We start from the raw sequence: 16715 nt of genomic DNA on the forward strand, positions 1-16715 counted from the left end.
GAACATTCCCAGGGGTCCTGTCCCTGGATCCCAGGGAGAAGAGCTCAGCACCTCCCTCTCCACATTTGCTCCTCAGGAAGCTGCAGAGAGCGAGGAGGTCACTTCTCAGTTTCCTTTTCCCAAAACAAGACAACCCAGAGTGCTCAGCCACTCCTCAGAGGACATGCCTTCCAGAACTGGGATTTTGGGGCAATGACGTTCAAAGGACGTGTTATATCTGGAAAAGGTGGGAGGGTCCCCATTCCCAGGGTCCTTTCTCTGTCATCTCCTGCTCACTCCTGCTCTTAGGAGAAGAAAAGGTGAATGTAGGTGAAGGGGAACATTGTCTGGGTCCAGCCTAGATTTCTTCTTCTCCACCTACATTGCTGGTTGGACCCTCTTAGTGCCAACTCAGTTGTCACCTTTGTGGTGGCAGCTTGGCACAGGCAACAGCGTTGGTCTCTTTGGTCTGCTGCAGTAGCTGGAAAGAGTCGCAGCACTGATCCGGCACAGATACCCCGTCCTGGCACTAGGGGATGGGCTCACCAACCTCTCTGGCACTGTAAGGGGACAGGTGACATCCCACTGCACCTGGACTCTGCACATCCGTGGGACCAGCAATCCAGCAAAGCAACCCAGGGGACCATCCAAGGAGTCAATCCCAAAAGCAGGGACAACTCATGCTCTTGGCAGAGCACAGAAGAGGGGCAAATCCTAGTAGGAACGGATGAGGTCTCCAACTGGCTGCCCACATCTTGGTGCCAGCCCAGCCTCAGCTGGTGCCAAAGCTGACGCTGTGCCCACACAGGAGGAGGGACAGCTTACTCCTGCTGGGGCCCGGCTCTGCATGTCCACAAGCACGCTGAGAGGAAGGTGAGATCCCACAGCTGAAGCATGAAGGCAGCTGGGTACATGTCTGGGAAGAGCTGGGATCAAACCCTGCTGGGTACGTGCCTGGGAAGAGCTGGGATCAAACCCTGCAGCAGCACCACAGCCAAACCCAGCAGGTCACCAGGGGCTTCTGGCCACAGAGCGAGAAGGGGTGGGCTTCACCCCGGAGCAAGCTGTGACTTTCACTGGTGCTTTTTCACACACACTGCTCTTTCAGAGGTTGTTTTAAACATCCTGGGCAGAGTCTGTGCTTGTAGCATGGCTTCTCTTCCCTGTTCTTTGAATCCTTCCCCTTCCACTCCAGCCTCCAACCACACACAGGTCAGCTTTTTCAACAGAAGTAGATGGAGTCAACATGTTTAAAGCCCTTCTCATCCATCAGCAAGGTCTTGTGGGATGGGATTTAGTTTCATATTTGTTTGACCAGCATTTGAACTTTGGTTATTTATTGGTTATTTATACCACTTTGGTTATTCATAATTTTTACTTCTACCATGCAATGCCACAAATCCTGGCAGTTCTACAAATCAGCAAGTCTCAAACCAGCAACTCCTACAGCCTGTTCCTAAACTTCAGCAAATTCCTGATACTAGTTATTTGGCTGGAGAATATGTAAACCTCTAAATTTTCTTTCCAAGAGACTCATCACAAGCAGAGAAACAAACTGAATAGACAAATGTCGAAGTATTACTGGGTACACTAATTTATTAAAAAGCAGTGATTCCACCCACAAAATGATGTGCAGATATAAATCTTACTAGCACCTCTCAAAAAGATGAATATTTACTTGTGTTTTCTTGGGCTAACACAAGAATCAAATCAGGCCAATCACAGGGACTAATATATGGAGGCTGCCCAGGCTTCAGGGCTGCAGAGCATCACCCCATGGTCAGGTGGGCTGCTGAGGAAGGTTTCATCCTCCTTACCTCAAGCAAAAATATGCTATCACTATGCATTCCAATACCACTGCTGTGCCCCTCAATCCCCCTCATGGCTCCTGTAAATAAAGTATGTCCCCAGAAATGGCCATTCTTCACCCAGAGCCCTGCTCTAAGCCTCTTCCACTGCAGTAGGAACAAGATTGGGGAAGCCCGTGGAGCTCTGCTCCCAGCAAGGCAATGCCTACTCTCCGCAGGTAGGCAGAGAGGAGTTCAACAGCCTTTGAGGCTCACAGCAGAAAGGTTGTAGATTGAGATGGCAGAAGATTTGTAAGCGGATGGAAGTCCAAGGACTAGCCAGATGGGGATGCAGGAGGGCAGGGTGGCCACAGCAGAGCCTCCCCGGAGGGACACACCTCCTCAGGTCTCAGGACAGTTTGAGCTGGGACCCCTTACCCACCCAGAACCAGGGGTGGATTTTCTCCCCCGCAAACGTGGCTCGCGGGAAAGTGAAAATCACAGCCTTGCTGTCCATATTGACAAACATCACCTGGCCCCCAGCATGGTCCAGACAGATCTGCACCCTCCAGGGGACCATGCTGGGAAGGACAGGGGTGGGAGCTGGGGAAGTGAGAGCCTGGAACTTCTCCTTATATTGCCCCACCGCCCAGATCCCCCCCAGCGGGCTCATGACAATCGGTCCCTTCCTACTGACAGATGCCAGGGCCACCCCCACAGCCCAGCGTGACCCGCAGACCACCTCCACCTCCCAACACAGTCGCCCTGAGTTGAACACCTCGCAGCCCAGCACACAAGGCCACGGGTCAAATCGCTCTGGGTTGTCAGGCCGGCTCTGCTGAGTGGCCCCCTGCATCACACTGCTCTGATCTTCTGACAAGATGAGCCGGGACTGAGCTGTATCTGGGTCCAGCGTCACGTTCACTGCAAGAGACAAAGATCAGTCCTGGGAAGAGTTTTACCATGCTGGGTCCATTTTTGGTCCTGGCTTGGGAGGAAACCTGACAATACTTTTCTTTAAGAAGGTGCCCAGCTCAAAATGGGGAGTAGCTCTGTGCCCTGCGCATGTGAACACTCACTGTCCCCCAAAACATGTGTTGCATCCCTTGCAACCAGGGTTCACCGGGGGAGGCTCCCCAGCAGAACTCACCTTTTGTGTACGGTCCCTGTGATACCTCCACTCCCTCCCCTGTGGCAGTTGTCAAAGCATCTGAAAGAGATGGAGCCCAGAGGTCACCTCTGACATCTGGCTAACACCACCATCCCTGGGAGGTGCTTTGTGGAGACCAGCGCCAGGGAGATGGTGGGCAGAGATACTGCCCCTTCCTTCCCCAGGGCACAAGCTGCTTGCTGCACGTGCCAGCTTCTCCAGTTGAAGCAGAAAGGAAGAAACCTAAAGCAGCAGGAGTGAAAAAGAATTTGGGCCTACCTAGCACGAAATGGACATTGACATACTGCAGCACATCTAGAGGGTCACCAAGATGGTTTGAAGAGTCGTGAGATCTTCACCTCCAGAGATATTGAGAACTCAACTGGAGAAAACACAGAGCACTCCCACCTAGTTGTACCTGCTTTGAGCAGAGGTTTGGACTAGGTGACCTCCAGAGGTCTTTTCCAGCCTAAATTACTCTGCATGATGCCAGGTTCTGCCTGACAGTCATCTCAATCGTTTCTTTAGGGATGAACCTCCTCATTAGGAGAGCACAAACTGAGAATCATTCGGGCATCTTGGGACATCTGGGACTTGTTCATATCCCCGACCCACTTCCAACCACGGAGCAGGTCTGGAGCACAGATCTAGAGCAGAAAAAGCTGTGGCAGCATCCAAGCCAGGTGTTGCACGAAGGGTGTTGAAAGAGGTTCACATGCACAGCAATTTATTAGTACGCTTCAGAGCTGATGATGCGAATCAGCACTAATGTTGACTATTCTATGGGGGAAAATAAAAGCAAAGAGAGATCAAGAGAAAGGACGGGGGGGGGAAAGGAAAAGAAAAAAGGAAAGAGAACACTCTCCCACTTCAGCTGTGACATCTCTCCAATGCATCCCCAGGGCAGGACACGCTACACAAGGATATTCAGCTTGATCTCCCTTCTGTGAGGCATTAACCACCCCCTTCCTTCCACCCCTGGGATGCTTCTCTGTTCTCCTCTGAGATCCCTTCTTTGTACCTTGGAGTTTTCTTGCCATCTCTTCTAGTGCAGGAGCTTTTGCTGAGCAGACACCGGGCTCCTTCTTCAGCTCGTGGCTCATCCACTCCTTTTGCTGGAGTTTTGCCCTCTCACACCTGGAGTTGTACAAGCCACAGCATTTCTCTTCCTCCTTTAACTCAGTCTCCTGTTAGTGCCAGTTGCTAGAAGCCACTTTCCAGCTGAATCAATACTCTCCGGAATGTTTTGGGGTTTATTTTTTTGTTTTTTAAAACACAACAGCATCAATGACAAGAGAGACAGTAGGTCTCATTGGCTAGGTCAGTACTCTGTCCTGATACTCTTAATTGCCAGTTAAATTTCTATTATAATGATGGCCCTGGTGCCCCCAGTCACCCTGTCCCTTCAGAGTAAACCTGCACCACAACCAAGTGCAGAAGCCCTGAGCCAAGGGCACCGTGCCCTGGTCCCTGTGCCTTGGTGTCACTACACATCAGCCATGGAGAAGCCAACCAGGTCTGCAACCAGCGACCTTAGAAATTAAATGTCTCCTCGAATATTTCCCCAGGGATAGACCTTCTGGTTAGAGTCGTACTGGTTCATCAGCCTCTGGAAAACTGGAACATCAGTGGGATATCCCTGGCATCTGAGGTACTCAGCTTTGTTCTGGGGCAGGAATCTTTGCCAGCCCAAAGCAGCAGTGTCATAGAAGGGAGAAAGCAGCACATACCTGCTCAAAACGTCACCAGTGTCCTAGATGGGAAAAAGAGAGAAGCAGCTCAGCGCTACTTACCCTGTACACACATTCCCCACATTCTCCTTTCACAGTGAACGGACACACCAGCAAGCTAAGATTAATAAGTTAATCAAGGTAAGATTAGCCCGTCGCATGTTTGTGATTTACTGACCCCTCGTGCTGTTTGCCAAGACAGCACTGGTGTTTCAACGGACCTCACCTGCAGGCACTCGTGTCCTGGCAGCTGACGCTCCTTCTCCTTGATCAGGCCATCCAGATAAACAATCTTCTTGGAGAAGTTAGCAGCATTTTCTTTCAATCTTGTTTCAATCTGCTTCTCCAGCTCTCCCAACCGAGCCAGCATCTGGCACTCTTGTTCCTCCATGTACTGTCGCAGCTCCTTAAACTCAGGCACAATCTTCTGCCTCAGCGCCTTCACTTTTTCCTTTAAGAGCAGAAACAATCCTCTCAAGGAAGGGCAGGACCATGGAAAGGGACAGGCAGCAATTAAAAGCATCCACAGCTTTCTGGTGCGGAGCATGGCTGGGACTCCCCGGGGTGATTATTGTGCACCAACAGCTGGACACAATGACTCGATCTCCCAGCTCCAAAGGCCAAGAATTGACCTTTCTTCATCCCCACCAAGCAAACTTCTTTCCCAGTAGCACCATGCACCTACCACATAGTCCTGGCAGATCCGCCACTCCTTCCTTTCCTGTTTCTCCAGTTCTCCTTTCTCTCTCCTGAGGCTCTCCAGCTGCGACTGTATTTGCTCCTGGAAGGAGAGACATCCTTTAGGAGCTCCCCACTGCCCACACGTATGCGTCATGTCCATAAAATAGTCTGTTCCCTGGGCTGGACATAAGCAGCCTCTGGACCTGTGGGTCCAGGATGCTCGCAGGGGTTGGTGGGGACTGGAAGAGGTGATGAGGAAACATGGAGGGGTAGGGAACTGGGGAGGAGCAAAGGAGGAATAGGCAGAAAGGGGTATAAAAGGGACTGGTTATGGGTAAAATGGAGATGGTCAGTGCACTGGTCTGACCCAGCCCTGCGCCTGACCACCAGAGTACGTCCTACCTTCTCATTAAATCCTTTCTTAACTACCTGTTTGCGTGATCTCATTCTGTGCCCCGTGGGTGTGAGTGCTGCAAGGATGAAGTGTCAGCTACTGGGGGGACCAGTGCCAGTGGATTTGGTGGCAGCTACCGCAATGGGATGGGGGGTGGAGGCACCCCGGGGTGTGATCTCAGCTTCTGGAGTCAGGGCGGTCTCAGAGTGGCTCCAGGTCCTGAATGCCAGCCTCTGTGTCTGGAAGGGAGCGTGTCCCCAAAACCAGCTACTGGGAGGGAACCGGTGTGAGGGATGTAAGTGAGGAGCTCAGCACCAGCAGCTGGGGCAGAACTACAACACATGTACCTGGATAGGATCCCTGTGAAGTTAGATGTCAAAAATCAAAAGAATTTTATTAAAGACTGATTACAATCACTATCACCACCCTAGTCTGGCAGAGAGCAACGTGCTGAGGGGCACTGGAGAGGCCACACGGGCAGGAGATTATAATGTTATATATGTAAACTGCACAAGAGTATTGAGGACAGACTGCCATTACCCTTACAAAAACTTGATAAATGTTATGTCAAACCACAAAGCATGTAAAAGGGAAACTGCAGCAACAGGAAGATGTTGATTGAAAAAAACAAAACAAAAAAAGGGCTAGAGGGTGCAGTTACAGCATTGACTCACAGAATCATTCAGGTTGGAAAAGCCCCTCGGGATCATCTAGTCCAACCATCAGCCCGACTCTACAAAGTTCTCCCCTACCCCACATCCCCCAACAGCTCATCCAAACGACCCTTAAACACACCCAGGGATGGGGACTCCACCCCCTCCCTGGGCAGCCTATTCCACTCTCTGACCACTCTTGCTGGGAAACATTTTTTCCTCATGTCCAGTCTGAACCTCCCCTGTTGCAGTTTAAAGCCGTTCCCTCTTGTTCTGTCACTAATTCCCTGGGAGAAGAGACCAGCACCAACCTCTCCACAACGTCCTTTCAGGGAGCTGTAGAGAGTGATGAGTCTCCCCTCCCCTTCTCCTCCTCACACTGAACAGTCCCAGCTCCTTCAATCTCTCCTCACAGGATTTATTCTCCAGGCCCTTCCTCAGCTTTGTTGCCCTCCTGCAGAGACGGTGGGCTTTTGCAAACTCCCCCCCCCCCCCCGAAAGCTTTCAGACAGGTCTATAAAACCACCGCATCTGTACCGAACGCCTTAGGAGGCCGCGAGCAGGGGATGGCCAGAGCTGGTCAGCACAGAGCCCGCCCGCAGAGTGACCCCCAGCCCTCGCGCCTCACAGAATCACAGAATCGTCTAGGTTGGAGAAGACCTTGAAGATCACCCAGTGCAACCATTGACCTAACATTGACAGTTCTCAACTACAGCATATCCCTAAGTGCTATGTCAACCCGACTCTTCAACCCCTCCAGGGATGGGGACTCCCCCCCTGCCCTGGGCAGCCCATTCCAACGCCCAACAACCCCTTCTGCAAAGAAATCCTTCCTAAGAGCCAGTCTGACCCTGCCCTGGCGCAGCTTGAGGCCATTCCCTCTTGTCCTGGCGCTGGTTCCTTGGCTCAAGAGACTCATCCCCCTCTCTGCACCCTCCTTTCAGGGAGTTGGAGAGGGCCATGAGGTCTCCCCTCAGCCTCCTCTTGTCCAGACTAAACCCCCCCAGTTCCCTCAGCCGCTCCCCATCAGACCTGTGCTCCAGACCCTGCACCAGCTCCGTTGCCCTTCTCTGGACACGCTCGAGTCATTCAAGGGCCTTTTTGGGGTGAGGGGCCCAAAACTGAACACAGTCATCGAGGGGCGGCCTCACCAGTGCCGAGCACAGGGGTCAGATCCCTTCCCTGTCCCTGCTGGCCACGCTATGGCTGATACAAGCCAGGATGCCATTGGCCTTCTTGGCCACCTGGGCACACTGCTGGCTCATTACCAATCCCCCCCAGGTCCCTCTCTGACTGGCAGCCTCATAACAAAGCGCCTCGGAAAGAGGTAATTAGCCCGGAGGAGGCGGCCTTCCCTCACTGCCGCGGAGAACCGGCTGAGGAGGGGGCGCAGGGGGGTCCCGCAGCCTCACCTCGGCCCCCCCGGGCCGGCCCAGCCGCCGCAGTGTCTCCGCGATGTTGCCCAGCGGCCGGTTGGGCCGGAGGCCGCGGCCAGGGACGGGCTCCCGGCACTGGGGACAGGCGGGGGGGGTGGCCCGGGCCCAGCACAGGGAGATGCAGCCTCGGCAGAAGTTGTGCCCGCAGTCCAGCATCACCGGAGCGCAGAAAAAATCCAGGCAAATGGAGCAAATCGCCTCCTCCCGGAGCTCCTCGGCGGCCTCCATGGCCGGGGCGCGGCGCTGGGCGGAGGCTCTTGGGCTCTTTCGCTTTCGAGAACCAGGCGAGCCCCGGTGCTGGGGGGAGCCCCGGGGGCTGCGGGACCCCCGGGGGGCTCCGGGCCACCCCCAGCTGTGGGACAGCACGGCCAGAGGAAGGGGAACACACCCCCCCGCCTCTCCTTCCCTCCTGCCCTTATTTAAATTAAAGGGGGTCTGGTGGTTGGAGCGGGTTGACTTCAACCCAGGAGGAGCCCCGCTGTCCTTGGCAGGATTTCCCTCCATCGCTCACCCAGCCAACACTCTTCAAACCCCCTTTCCACAGACCAGCTCCTCTTTTTCCTGTTCCTCCTACCTCTGCATTGCCCGCAGTGGTTTGGTTTTTTCCCTCCTTTCCTTTTCCACCTTTGTAGGTCATACAGTTGCAAGGCTGAAGATTCTTTCATTTTTCTTTATTTGCCTCATTATATACTTCGTGATGCTCCACGTTCACAAGCCAGAGGCAGGTAAGACTCTCCACCACGATGCAGCTCATTTCGGATCAGCTGCATCTTTCAGCAGCGTTTTCCCTTGTGCTCCACTTCCCACCCAGTGCGGTGGTTCACAGCCCTAGGGAGTGATTGCTCTCAGCCCAGATTAACCCCAGAATTATTGCTTTTGGGTGTGTTATTCCACACACACACACACCCCCTCCCTACCTATTTGGAGCTCAGGCAGCTGATTGGATGTATTTAAATATCAGCAGTGCTGAGAGTATTTGCATGAATCGGCATGCATGTCATGGATAGCCATTTTGTAGGGATTTAAAGATATTTAAACAGATTTTCTTGCTTCTTTAATCTGCTCCTTCCCCCGCCACCTAGATGCGTGGACCACTCGTCTGTACACGCTGGTCTCTGAGCAGCCCAGGCGGGTGAGTGCACTACCGAGCCAGAAGCCCTTCACTGAAAGGGTTTATCACCTCTCCAATTAAAAGCAGGGCAGGCACATGAGCAAAACTCTCCCAGCAAATATTCTCCGTGTCAGAGATGGAGCTCTCTGCACTGATCCATAACGGTGTGGAGGCCAAAGGCCTGTTGTGTCCCTGGACAACCACAAAGAGCAAGACCCTGCTGAGATGCTGCAGGAGGTGGCACAGGCTCCCTGACTTCTCTGCGGGCCCCTCTTGAATCCACAGTGGCCAGTGCCTCCTTGCTGGGCTCTGAGTCCAGCCCTGCATTCTCTAACATCTCCTGTTCCTCCTCATAGCTCACAGTTTGCATCTGCAAAAAAAAAATTGCATGTACCTGTCCCCAACTGCTTTGGAGGTTTGCTTCTAATTAAACATTTCTTTCTTCTCCTCTTAGTCCTCTCCGGACCCGTTCCCCAGCTGGGTTTGCAGTGCTGGGATCTGATCCCGCTGGTCCTCACTGCTGGGGGGGGCTGCCCCGCTGCCTTTTCCTGGGGACAAGCGCTTGGCCCTTTGAGGTGACCTGGCTCCGGTTGCCACATTTGCTGCTTGTGCGTGGCTACCGTGAGGGGAACGATGGGGCCAGGGAGCAGACGTCAGGGTGCCAAGGCAGGACGGAGCTGCCGAGGTCCCGCATCTGCCAGGGCTGTGAGGATTTGAGACCTTCTGCCGTCCAACCCTCCGATGAGGGATTTCACCTGCTTGGTTTGAAGAGGCATCAGAAACGACGATGCCCAGGTGGAACTGAAGGCAGCAGGTTTGTAGTCTGTGTCTGCCTCTTTAGGTTAGAAAGCTCTTAAAAATGAAGTATCGACACATCGGATGGCAGGGGCCCCTCCTGACAGTGAAGCTGCTCGAGACTTTTAGGACGAAGTCTGTCTGGTGCCAGCCAGGACACCTCTGCTTGGTTGGTTTGTTTTTTTTTTACCCAAGAGTGTCCAGGGCAGAAGCACCCCAGAAATAAGCAGATTTGGGCATTTCTCTTTCTGTAGGATTATATGGAGGTGGTGGGTAACATTGCAGCTGGAGATTGTGCCCTGTTTCAAGGGATTTTTTTTTTTCCCTCTCACCTATTGTCCTTCTCTGTTTAAGACAAGAAACTGAGAAGCACACGTGATCCTGAAATACAAAGACTATCTCTTAGTTTGACACCGGCTTGGAATAAGATGGAAAAGCTTATTCTTCTCATTTGCCCTATGCAAAGTAGTTGCAATTCCTCATTGCTGTGGTTTCTAGAATCTGAGGGTAAATCTCAGATGTTGAAAACATGCATAGCTTAGCCCAGTTTTTCTTTTAATGCCGTTCTAGCCGTCGGGTCTGGTCCTCACACCTCTGTGGAGAATAGCCAAGGTGTCCCAGCTGTGTGCCGACCGGCTGGCTGGTACCCGGAGCCCCAGGTCCTGTGGGGAGATCCCAGCCGTCAGCACATACCTGCAGAGTCCCAAACCCAATCCTGAAATGTGAGGGGCCTCTCTGACGCGCAGAGCACCCTCCTTGTCATGGGAAACACCCACTTGTCCTGTGTGGTGAGGAACACGTAGCTCAACCAAGAAAAGGAGACTGCTTTCTGAAAGCCAGCTTGGTCACCCCGACACGGGCAGGGTGAGACCAGAGGAGAGCTGGGTTTCTCAACAGGTTGGTGCCCTGGATCCTCTTCACTGGAATTTCGTATTTTGAAGGGTGAGAAAAGGTTTAATGGGTTCCTTTTTGCTGTGCCCCCAAAAAATTAAAAAAAAAAAAAAAATCAACTCTTTGGCAGCTGACTTGCATAATTGCAGCATTCTGGTGAGAAATATAACAATTCCATGTAGGATTGCACCACGAAGGCTCACAGGCTCTCTTCATGTGCAAGGGGTATCCCGGCGTTCTGGTGCCACTGCAGGCAGGAAGTCTTCAGCTACGCAGAGGTCCTTGAAAAGCAAGGCTGGACTAACACGGGTCCTCTAAAGGGCATGTTTTAGGGAGACAACCCGAGCCAAGTACCCAGAGCCTGTGTGGGCAGTGTGTCGTGGCTGTGACCGCGTGAAGGCGTGGGGCTGGTGCTGCCTCATTGGCCACACATGGAGGCCAGCGAGTAACTTGGGAAGCCCACGGTCCCCTCAACACCAAGGTGGGGCCTGTCCTGGCAGCGAAGGTAGAGCAGGGTGTTGATCACAGAATCCCAGAATCATCTCGGTTGGAAAAGCCCTTGAAGCTCCTCCCATCCAACCATGAACCTCACCCTGACCGTTCCCAACTCCACCAGATCCCTCAGCGCTGGGTCAACCCGACTCTTCAACCCCTCCAGGGATGGGGACTCCCCCCCTGCCCTGGGCAGCCCATTCCAACGCCCAACAGCCCCTTCTGCAAAGAAATCCTTCCTAAGAGCCAGTCTGACCCTGCCCTGGCACAGCTTGAGGCCATTCCCTCTTGTCCTGGCGCTGGTTCCTTGGCTCAAGAGACTCATCCCCCTCTCTGCACCCTCCTTTCAGGGAGTTGCAGAGGGCCATGAGGTCTCCCCTCAGCCTCCTCTTGTCCAGACTAAACCCCCCCAGTTCCCTCAGCCGCTCCCCATCAGACCTGTGCTCCAGACCCTGCACCAGCTCTGTTGCCCTTCTCTGGACACGCTCGAGTCATTCAATGTCCTACGTGATCAGACCTACGTGATCCTCCCAGTGCCCAGGAGAAAAGGTGGCAGCAACAGGCAGCAGAGGCACCTCAATAAACGCTTTTCTCAATGCTGGTCTGTGTCAGAGATGCTTCAAACAAATCCTGCTCAGATTTGGTAGGTTCTTCTGAGCAGCCGTGAATGAAAGCCACCCCTGTTAAAATGCATCTCCTTTTCTAACAGTGACCCCTCTTTCTCTGAGTTTTCTGTTTCTTTTACACTGTTCTAGCTGCTGCTGCTTCTCCTTATCCTGGGCAGAGTGCTGTGTTGCAGCACAGTTTTATTTTAAAGAACTGGGGTGAGCCTTCTCCCCAGGAATATGACGCTTTTTCTTCTAAAACTTTTTTCCTTTTAACATAAACAAGCCCAGAGCCCTCTTGATTCGCCAGCTTGTCCAGGAAATGTGGCTCATCCAAGGTCTTGCCCAAGGCTCAGGCCTTGTCCAGGGCCTTGGAAACACGTTCAAACATTGTTTTTGCAGTGTTCAGAGTGGCACTTCCAATACACAGCTTAACAATTTCCACCCCTGCTCTCCAAAAGCAGCACAGCCTTTCTAACCGGGCTTTGCCATACAGGCCCAGCGCCCACCCCAGGGCCAGGGGCTCAGGGCTGGGACTGCCGGAGGTGCTGGGGCTCTTCATCACACCATGGGAAATGGACCGGTGGGTGCCTGGGTCTCTGCCCTGGGGTACCAGATCCACCCTGGGCTGGATCCTGCCCCGACGCTGGCCCCGGGTGGCTCTCCAAGCCACCTGCACAGTGTGCCCGGAGTGTGGATCAGCCTCTCCTGGCCTGTAGCCGCCAGCAGCTCTCACACTGCAGCACCCCGAGGCCCTGCCAGGACTCAGACGAGAGCACCCAGCAGGCAGCTCCGGCATCTCCCACCACCTTGGAGCGAAGGGCTGGGCCAGAGCGGCCGGCAGCAGGGCAGGCTCTGGTCAGACCGTTCTCTGGGGCAGCCCCCTCTCTGGGGCCGCATCACAGGGAGCACTGGGGTCACTCTGTGCAGCCCCACACCCACCCTCTGGGAGGGGCCAAAAGGACTCCCTTGGCCCAAACATCACCTCCTTGCTTGGGCAACACCACAGAGGTTTCTGTGCGCAGACAAGAGAAACCTGCCCACAAATGACAAAAAGCCCTGGGTTTTGTCCAACTTCGGCTCAGATACGAGACCTTCTGCCAGCTCTCCTGGGGGCAGGTCAGGAAAGCTGCCCACAGCACCCAGGGCTCGCTATCAGGGAGACAGCCTGGGCTCTCCAGGCTCTCCCACCTCCAGTAACAACACAACAGCCCAAAGGTTGTCTCACTTTTATTTACATAATTGCACAGCCCGTTTCCCCATGACACTGGAACGTGGCAGGTCAGAGACACTAATTTCCCACATCCACAAGCTGAACATCTCCTCTGGGAAGGAGAAGATGACTCAGAGTCGCTATTGGGTTTTGCAGGGGCACATGCAATAACTCCAATTATTGGCAACTACGATAAAGACAGCAAAGCTGAGAGTGAAGCCGTGGCCACAGAGCAGCACAGGGCCAGGCCCCAGCTCCTGCCAGCCAGGGACTTCTGGCTTTCACAGTTGCATATTTGGATCAAGAGTGGGTTTCCTAACTGAAACACTGGCTCCGTTAAGTCCTTACTAGGGGAACATGGTGTGGGAGTGTCCATCCTTCATTACCTGCCAGAACTAGACACGTTGCAAGACCAAGCTCCTGGGAGGCGCCAGGGCTGGGAAGGTTAAACTAAACCCCCAAATTTTATTTCACTGGGACTGTCCTGGTGACACAGGGTTTGTTGGGGAGGGGCTGAAGGAAGGGGTACCCAGGACAAGGCACAGAGCAGTGGTGCAGCACTCACTGCCAAGGGCAGGGGTGTGCGGAGGGAGGCAGTGCCTGTGTGGGAGCTCCACGGCACAAGCTGCTGTGAAGCAGGATGCTACTGCAGGGACCGTGACTGCAGCTGGGCTGAAGAGGCCTCTCTGCACTACGAGCCACTGGGAGCACCAGGGGCCGAGTCATCCCTGCACGACAGGGAAAAGGGAAGCAAACGAGACCCTCATGCTCAGAACAGAGACCAGCTCAGACCAGCCCACAGCTGGGCAGAGAGAGGCTGCTGCAAGATGTGCTGGGATATCACGACATTGCATGAGAACCCTGGGACAGCACATTGAGGAGAAGAGCAGACACAGGCCAGGCTCCAGGGCTGGAGCAATCCTGCAGGGAGAGACAGGACACTAGCCCCTGCTGCTCATGCCACCAGCAACTTCCAGCTTAGGGTCAGGGAACACATAAGGAAAAGCATCCTGCTCTGCAGCTAGAGAGAGAGAGGAATGGCATGTGGTGCTTTGAATTCAAGAAATGACAGGTCTTGATTTTGCAGGGCATTGGACTGTTCCACTTGGGTTCAGCAAAGGAGCGGAGGGACACAGCGTGTGACTACCACCCACTGCAAGGACACTGGCACCTCGGAGCCCGCTTCCCCCCTGCCATCTACCCTCCCCATCACGGGAGAGAGCGCCCAGGCTGACGCCAAGCAACTGCAGATGCCTCTGGAGCACTCAGCAGGGCAGCGCCAACACTGGTGTCCTTATGGACCCGCCCCGCTCATGGGGCTCAGGAAAGCCCAGCACCAAGCGCAGGCATTGTCTGCCAGGGTGGGGAGGCAGTAAAGAGGCAAGGACTAAAGCAAAACCTTGGCAGATTGGGCACTCCAAGACAGAGGGATTCATTAGCTAGATGTGCTGGAAATGCAGGTGGATGAAGGAGGAGGAGGAATGCTGGTCCTGCGGAAGAAGGGACCCAGAGTCTGCCTCCTGGGAACCAGCAAACTTGGGGTGTTTCACTAGAGGACACATAACAGGCAGGCAGCGCTTTCAGGGATGAACCAAACCCCAGCAGCAACCGGGGCTGCTGCCGAGGAACGTGCAAATAAGCGCAGAGAGACAGCCGAGCCCTCCTGCGTCCTGCCGAGCGGCTGCAGAGCACGGCCTGTCCCGTGAAGTGTGTGCGTAACTGACACTACGAGAGGTCCAGCCTCAAGATGGTGAAAGAACATCAGCAGAGACTCCAACTCTCACCTTTTGGGGTCAGGAAAGCTCCTTTCTGAATCTTTTAAAAGCAAAAGGCAATGGTGGGCTTAGCTAGTGTGAGCCATCACTTCCCACCCTCAGATCCTCCATCTACCTTTGCCAGACATACCAAGAGCTGAGTGCATCCAAGTCCTGGGGATGAGCCAGGATCTGCAAGGAAAGCATCTTGTGAGATCACGTCTGCACAGGAAAAGATTTTCTCATTTTGAAACTTATTTTGAAATTCTCAAAATTACAGTACTTTACAATACAAAATGTCTCCATTCAGTATTACATCATTTTACTCCTTCTGGGATTATAATAATTATTAAAAACACACAACTTTCTAGAAAGGACAGAAACACCACGAAAGAGACCAAAGAGTAACAGGAAAGGCTGCTGCAGTATTATCAAAACCAATTTAGTGCAAAGGAGAAGGGGACTTTCAAGAACAGTCGATGAAAAGTGTTCTTTATATGCTCATTTGGAGAAAAGGCATAGATTTAACCTCTGTATGAGATCAGGCTGCCAGCTTCTATACTGAAGCTTAGAACATCAACACAAAAGGACTGAAACACAATATGCATGGCCATTAAAAAATAATATTATATATAGATATATATATATAGAGGGGGAGATATTTTCCACGTATGGTATTTAGTTATAGGAAAGTGTCCCTGCAGACAGGCATATTCTGCCATCTGGATCTTTTGGGCCATTTCACATGACAGACATTGATTATCTGTCTGTTTGACATAGTATAAAGTATGTGCTGACCGCAAAGTCCCTTCAGGTGGGATGATTGTTTTCTAGTGCCTCCACAGTTGCCACATGTCCTGCACATGCGGAGACACCCGACCCTCTTTGCTTCTGCTGGCCCCGAAGGGCTGCCCCGGGGCCAGCAGCCACGTGGCACAGTGGCCGGGGGATGGCTCAGACGGTGGTTTCATCCGCGGTCTTCTTCATGAGCTTGGCGGAGAGGAGGGAGTGGGGCACAGGGTGAGGGCTCCGCGAGGCTGGGATCATCAAGCGGACTTTCTGGTTGGTCCTTCGCCACTCCGAGTACAGCTGGCAGTGGTAGCGGAACGAAACCTGGAGGGCGATAACGCATCGTCCTGTTACCAAACCCCTGCCACAAGTGCTGGAGCCCACAGAGGGCCGGTGAGACCCACTCACTCACCCACCCACCCTCTGCGTATTCCTTGTCAATTCATCCGCACCCCCTGGCCAAGGGAGACAGCACCAACCCTGAAACGGTTTGGGGCACTCCATGTCCCCAGCCTTTGACGAGAAATCAGTTAATTCCTAGTAACACCAGGCTGAGCATGGCACAGCCAAAGGGGCTTTCTGGGCAGCACCAGGACAGAGGGACAGAGTTTGCTCATCTGGGTTTGGCTACCAGGGAGGAACCACAACTCAGCCCTTCACCCTACCCACAGGCTGAAGCGAGCACCTTGTCTGGGTGAAATGAGGGTTCTCAACAGCACCACGCTCAAGTGGCTGAATCCAGCTGGCCTCCTCCCATCTCACAGATCCTGGGGATCTTCTCTGCCCTTTGCAAAAGCCTTTGGTGTGCAACAACAGGACATCGGTTGGACTCACTTTTTCTGCCAACACTGTGGCCTGGGAGACTTGTCCACCCGGAGGGAGACAGGAGAGGATGCGAAGGCTGGAAGGGATCTGAACCGGCCTGGCCTAAAGGCGTGAGCTGGCCCTGCAGTTTCAGAGCAGCCCTGCAAGGGGGAGCTTCGAGCTGTGCTTCCCCTGCAGGCTGGACTCCTTGCTGCCTCCCTGTGTAATCATTAACACCGCTACAGATTTCCTCACAGCTCCTCAGCTTTGAAATTAAACTTCTGTAGAATTTCTTGAGGAAGTGAAAAAACCAGCATGTATTCCCCTCCTATTTATTCCTAGAAATTGTGAGCAAGAAAATTAAACACTGAATCCAGTCAGCCACTGATCAAAACCAAGCTTTCGTACTTTGTAAAGTACAGGAAACGTTTAGCTGGCAAGTAGGAAGTAC

General features: G+C 53.3%; 2 protein-coding genes across 11 annotated transcripts in view; both read right to left on the minus strand.

Annotated features, from left to right (window-relative positions):
• Positions 1-1557: 1557 nt before the first annotated feature.
• On the minus strand, positions 1558-15585 carry LOC141916495 (zinc finger protein RFP-like). 3 transcript variants are annotated; one of them, XM_074809062.1, is made up of 8 exons: positions 15470-15585; positions 14823-14863; positions 5332-5427; positions 4873-5097; positions 4647-4669; positions 3938-4053; positions 2917-2976; positions 1558-2690 (listed from the first exon to the last, which is right to left on the minus strand). In XM_074809062.1, the coding sequence occupies exons 1-8, from the start codon at positions 15534-15536 to the stop codon at positions 2176-2178; spliced, it is 1143 nt and encodes a 380-aa protein (XP_074665163.1). In that variant the 5' UTR covers positions 15537-15585; the 3' UTR covers positions 1558-2175. The 3 variants fall into 3 exon arrangements, with proteins under 3 accessions (XP_074665163.1, XP_074665164.1, XP_074665162.1); XM_074809063.1 differs by lacking the exons at positions 14823-14863; positions 15470-15585 and adding an exon at positions 8385-8579; XM_074809061.1 differs by lacking the exons at positions 14823-14863; positions 15470-15585 and adding an exon at positions 7787-8367.
• MARCHF2 (membrane associated ring-CH-type finger 2) overlaps positions 12920-16715 on the minus strand; it is a 38999-nt gene continuing 35203 nt past the window's right edge. For 5 of the 8 annotated variants that reach the window (XM_074809079.1, XM_074809077.1, XM_074809080.1 and 2 more), the window contains one exon: positions 12920-15784. In XM_074809079.1, the coding sequence (XP_074665180.1) occupies positions 15626-15784 (159 nt within the window). In that variant the 3' untranslated portion in view covers positions 12920-15625. The remainder of the gene's footprint in view (positions 15785-16715) is intronic. The other 3 variants (XR_012621140.1, XR_012621138.1, XR_012621139.1) reach the window with 3 other exon arrangements.

The sequence above is a fragment of the Strix aluco genome, chromosome 29, assembly GCF_031877795.1.
Source record: "Strix aluco isolate bStrAlu1 chromosome 29, bStrAlu1.hap1, whole genome shotgun sequence".
In the NCBI taxonomy this organism is placed as follows: Eukaryota; Metazoa; Chordata; class Aves; order Strigiformes; family Strigidae; genus Strix; species Strix aluco.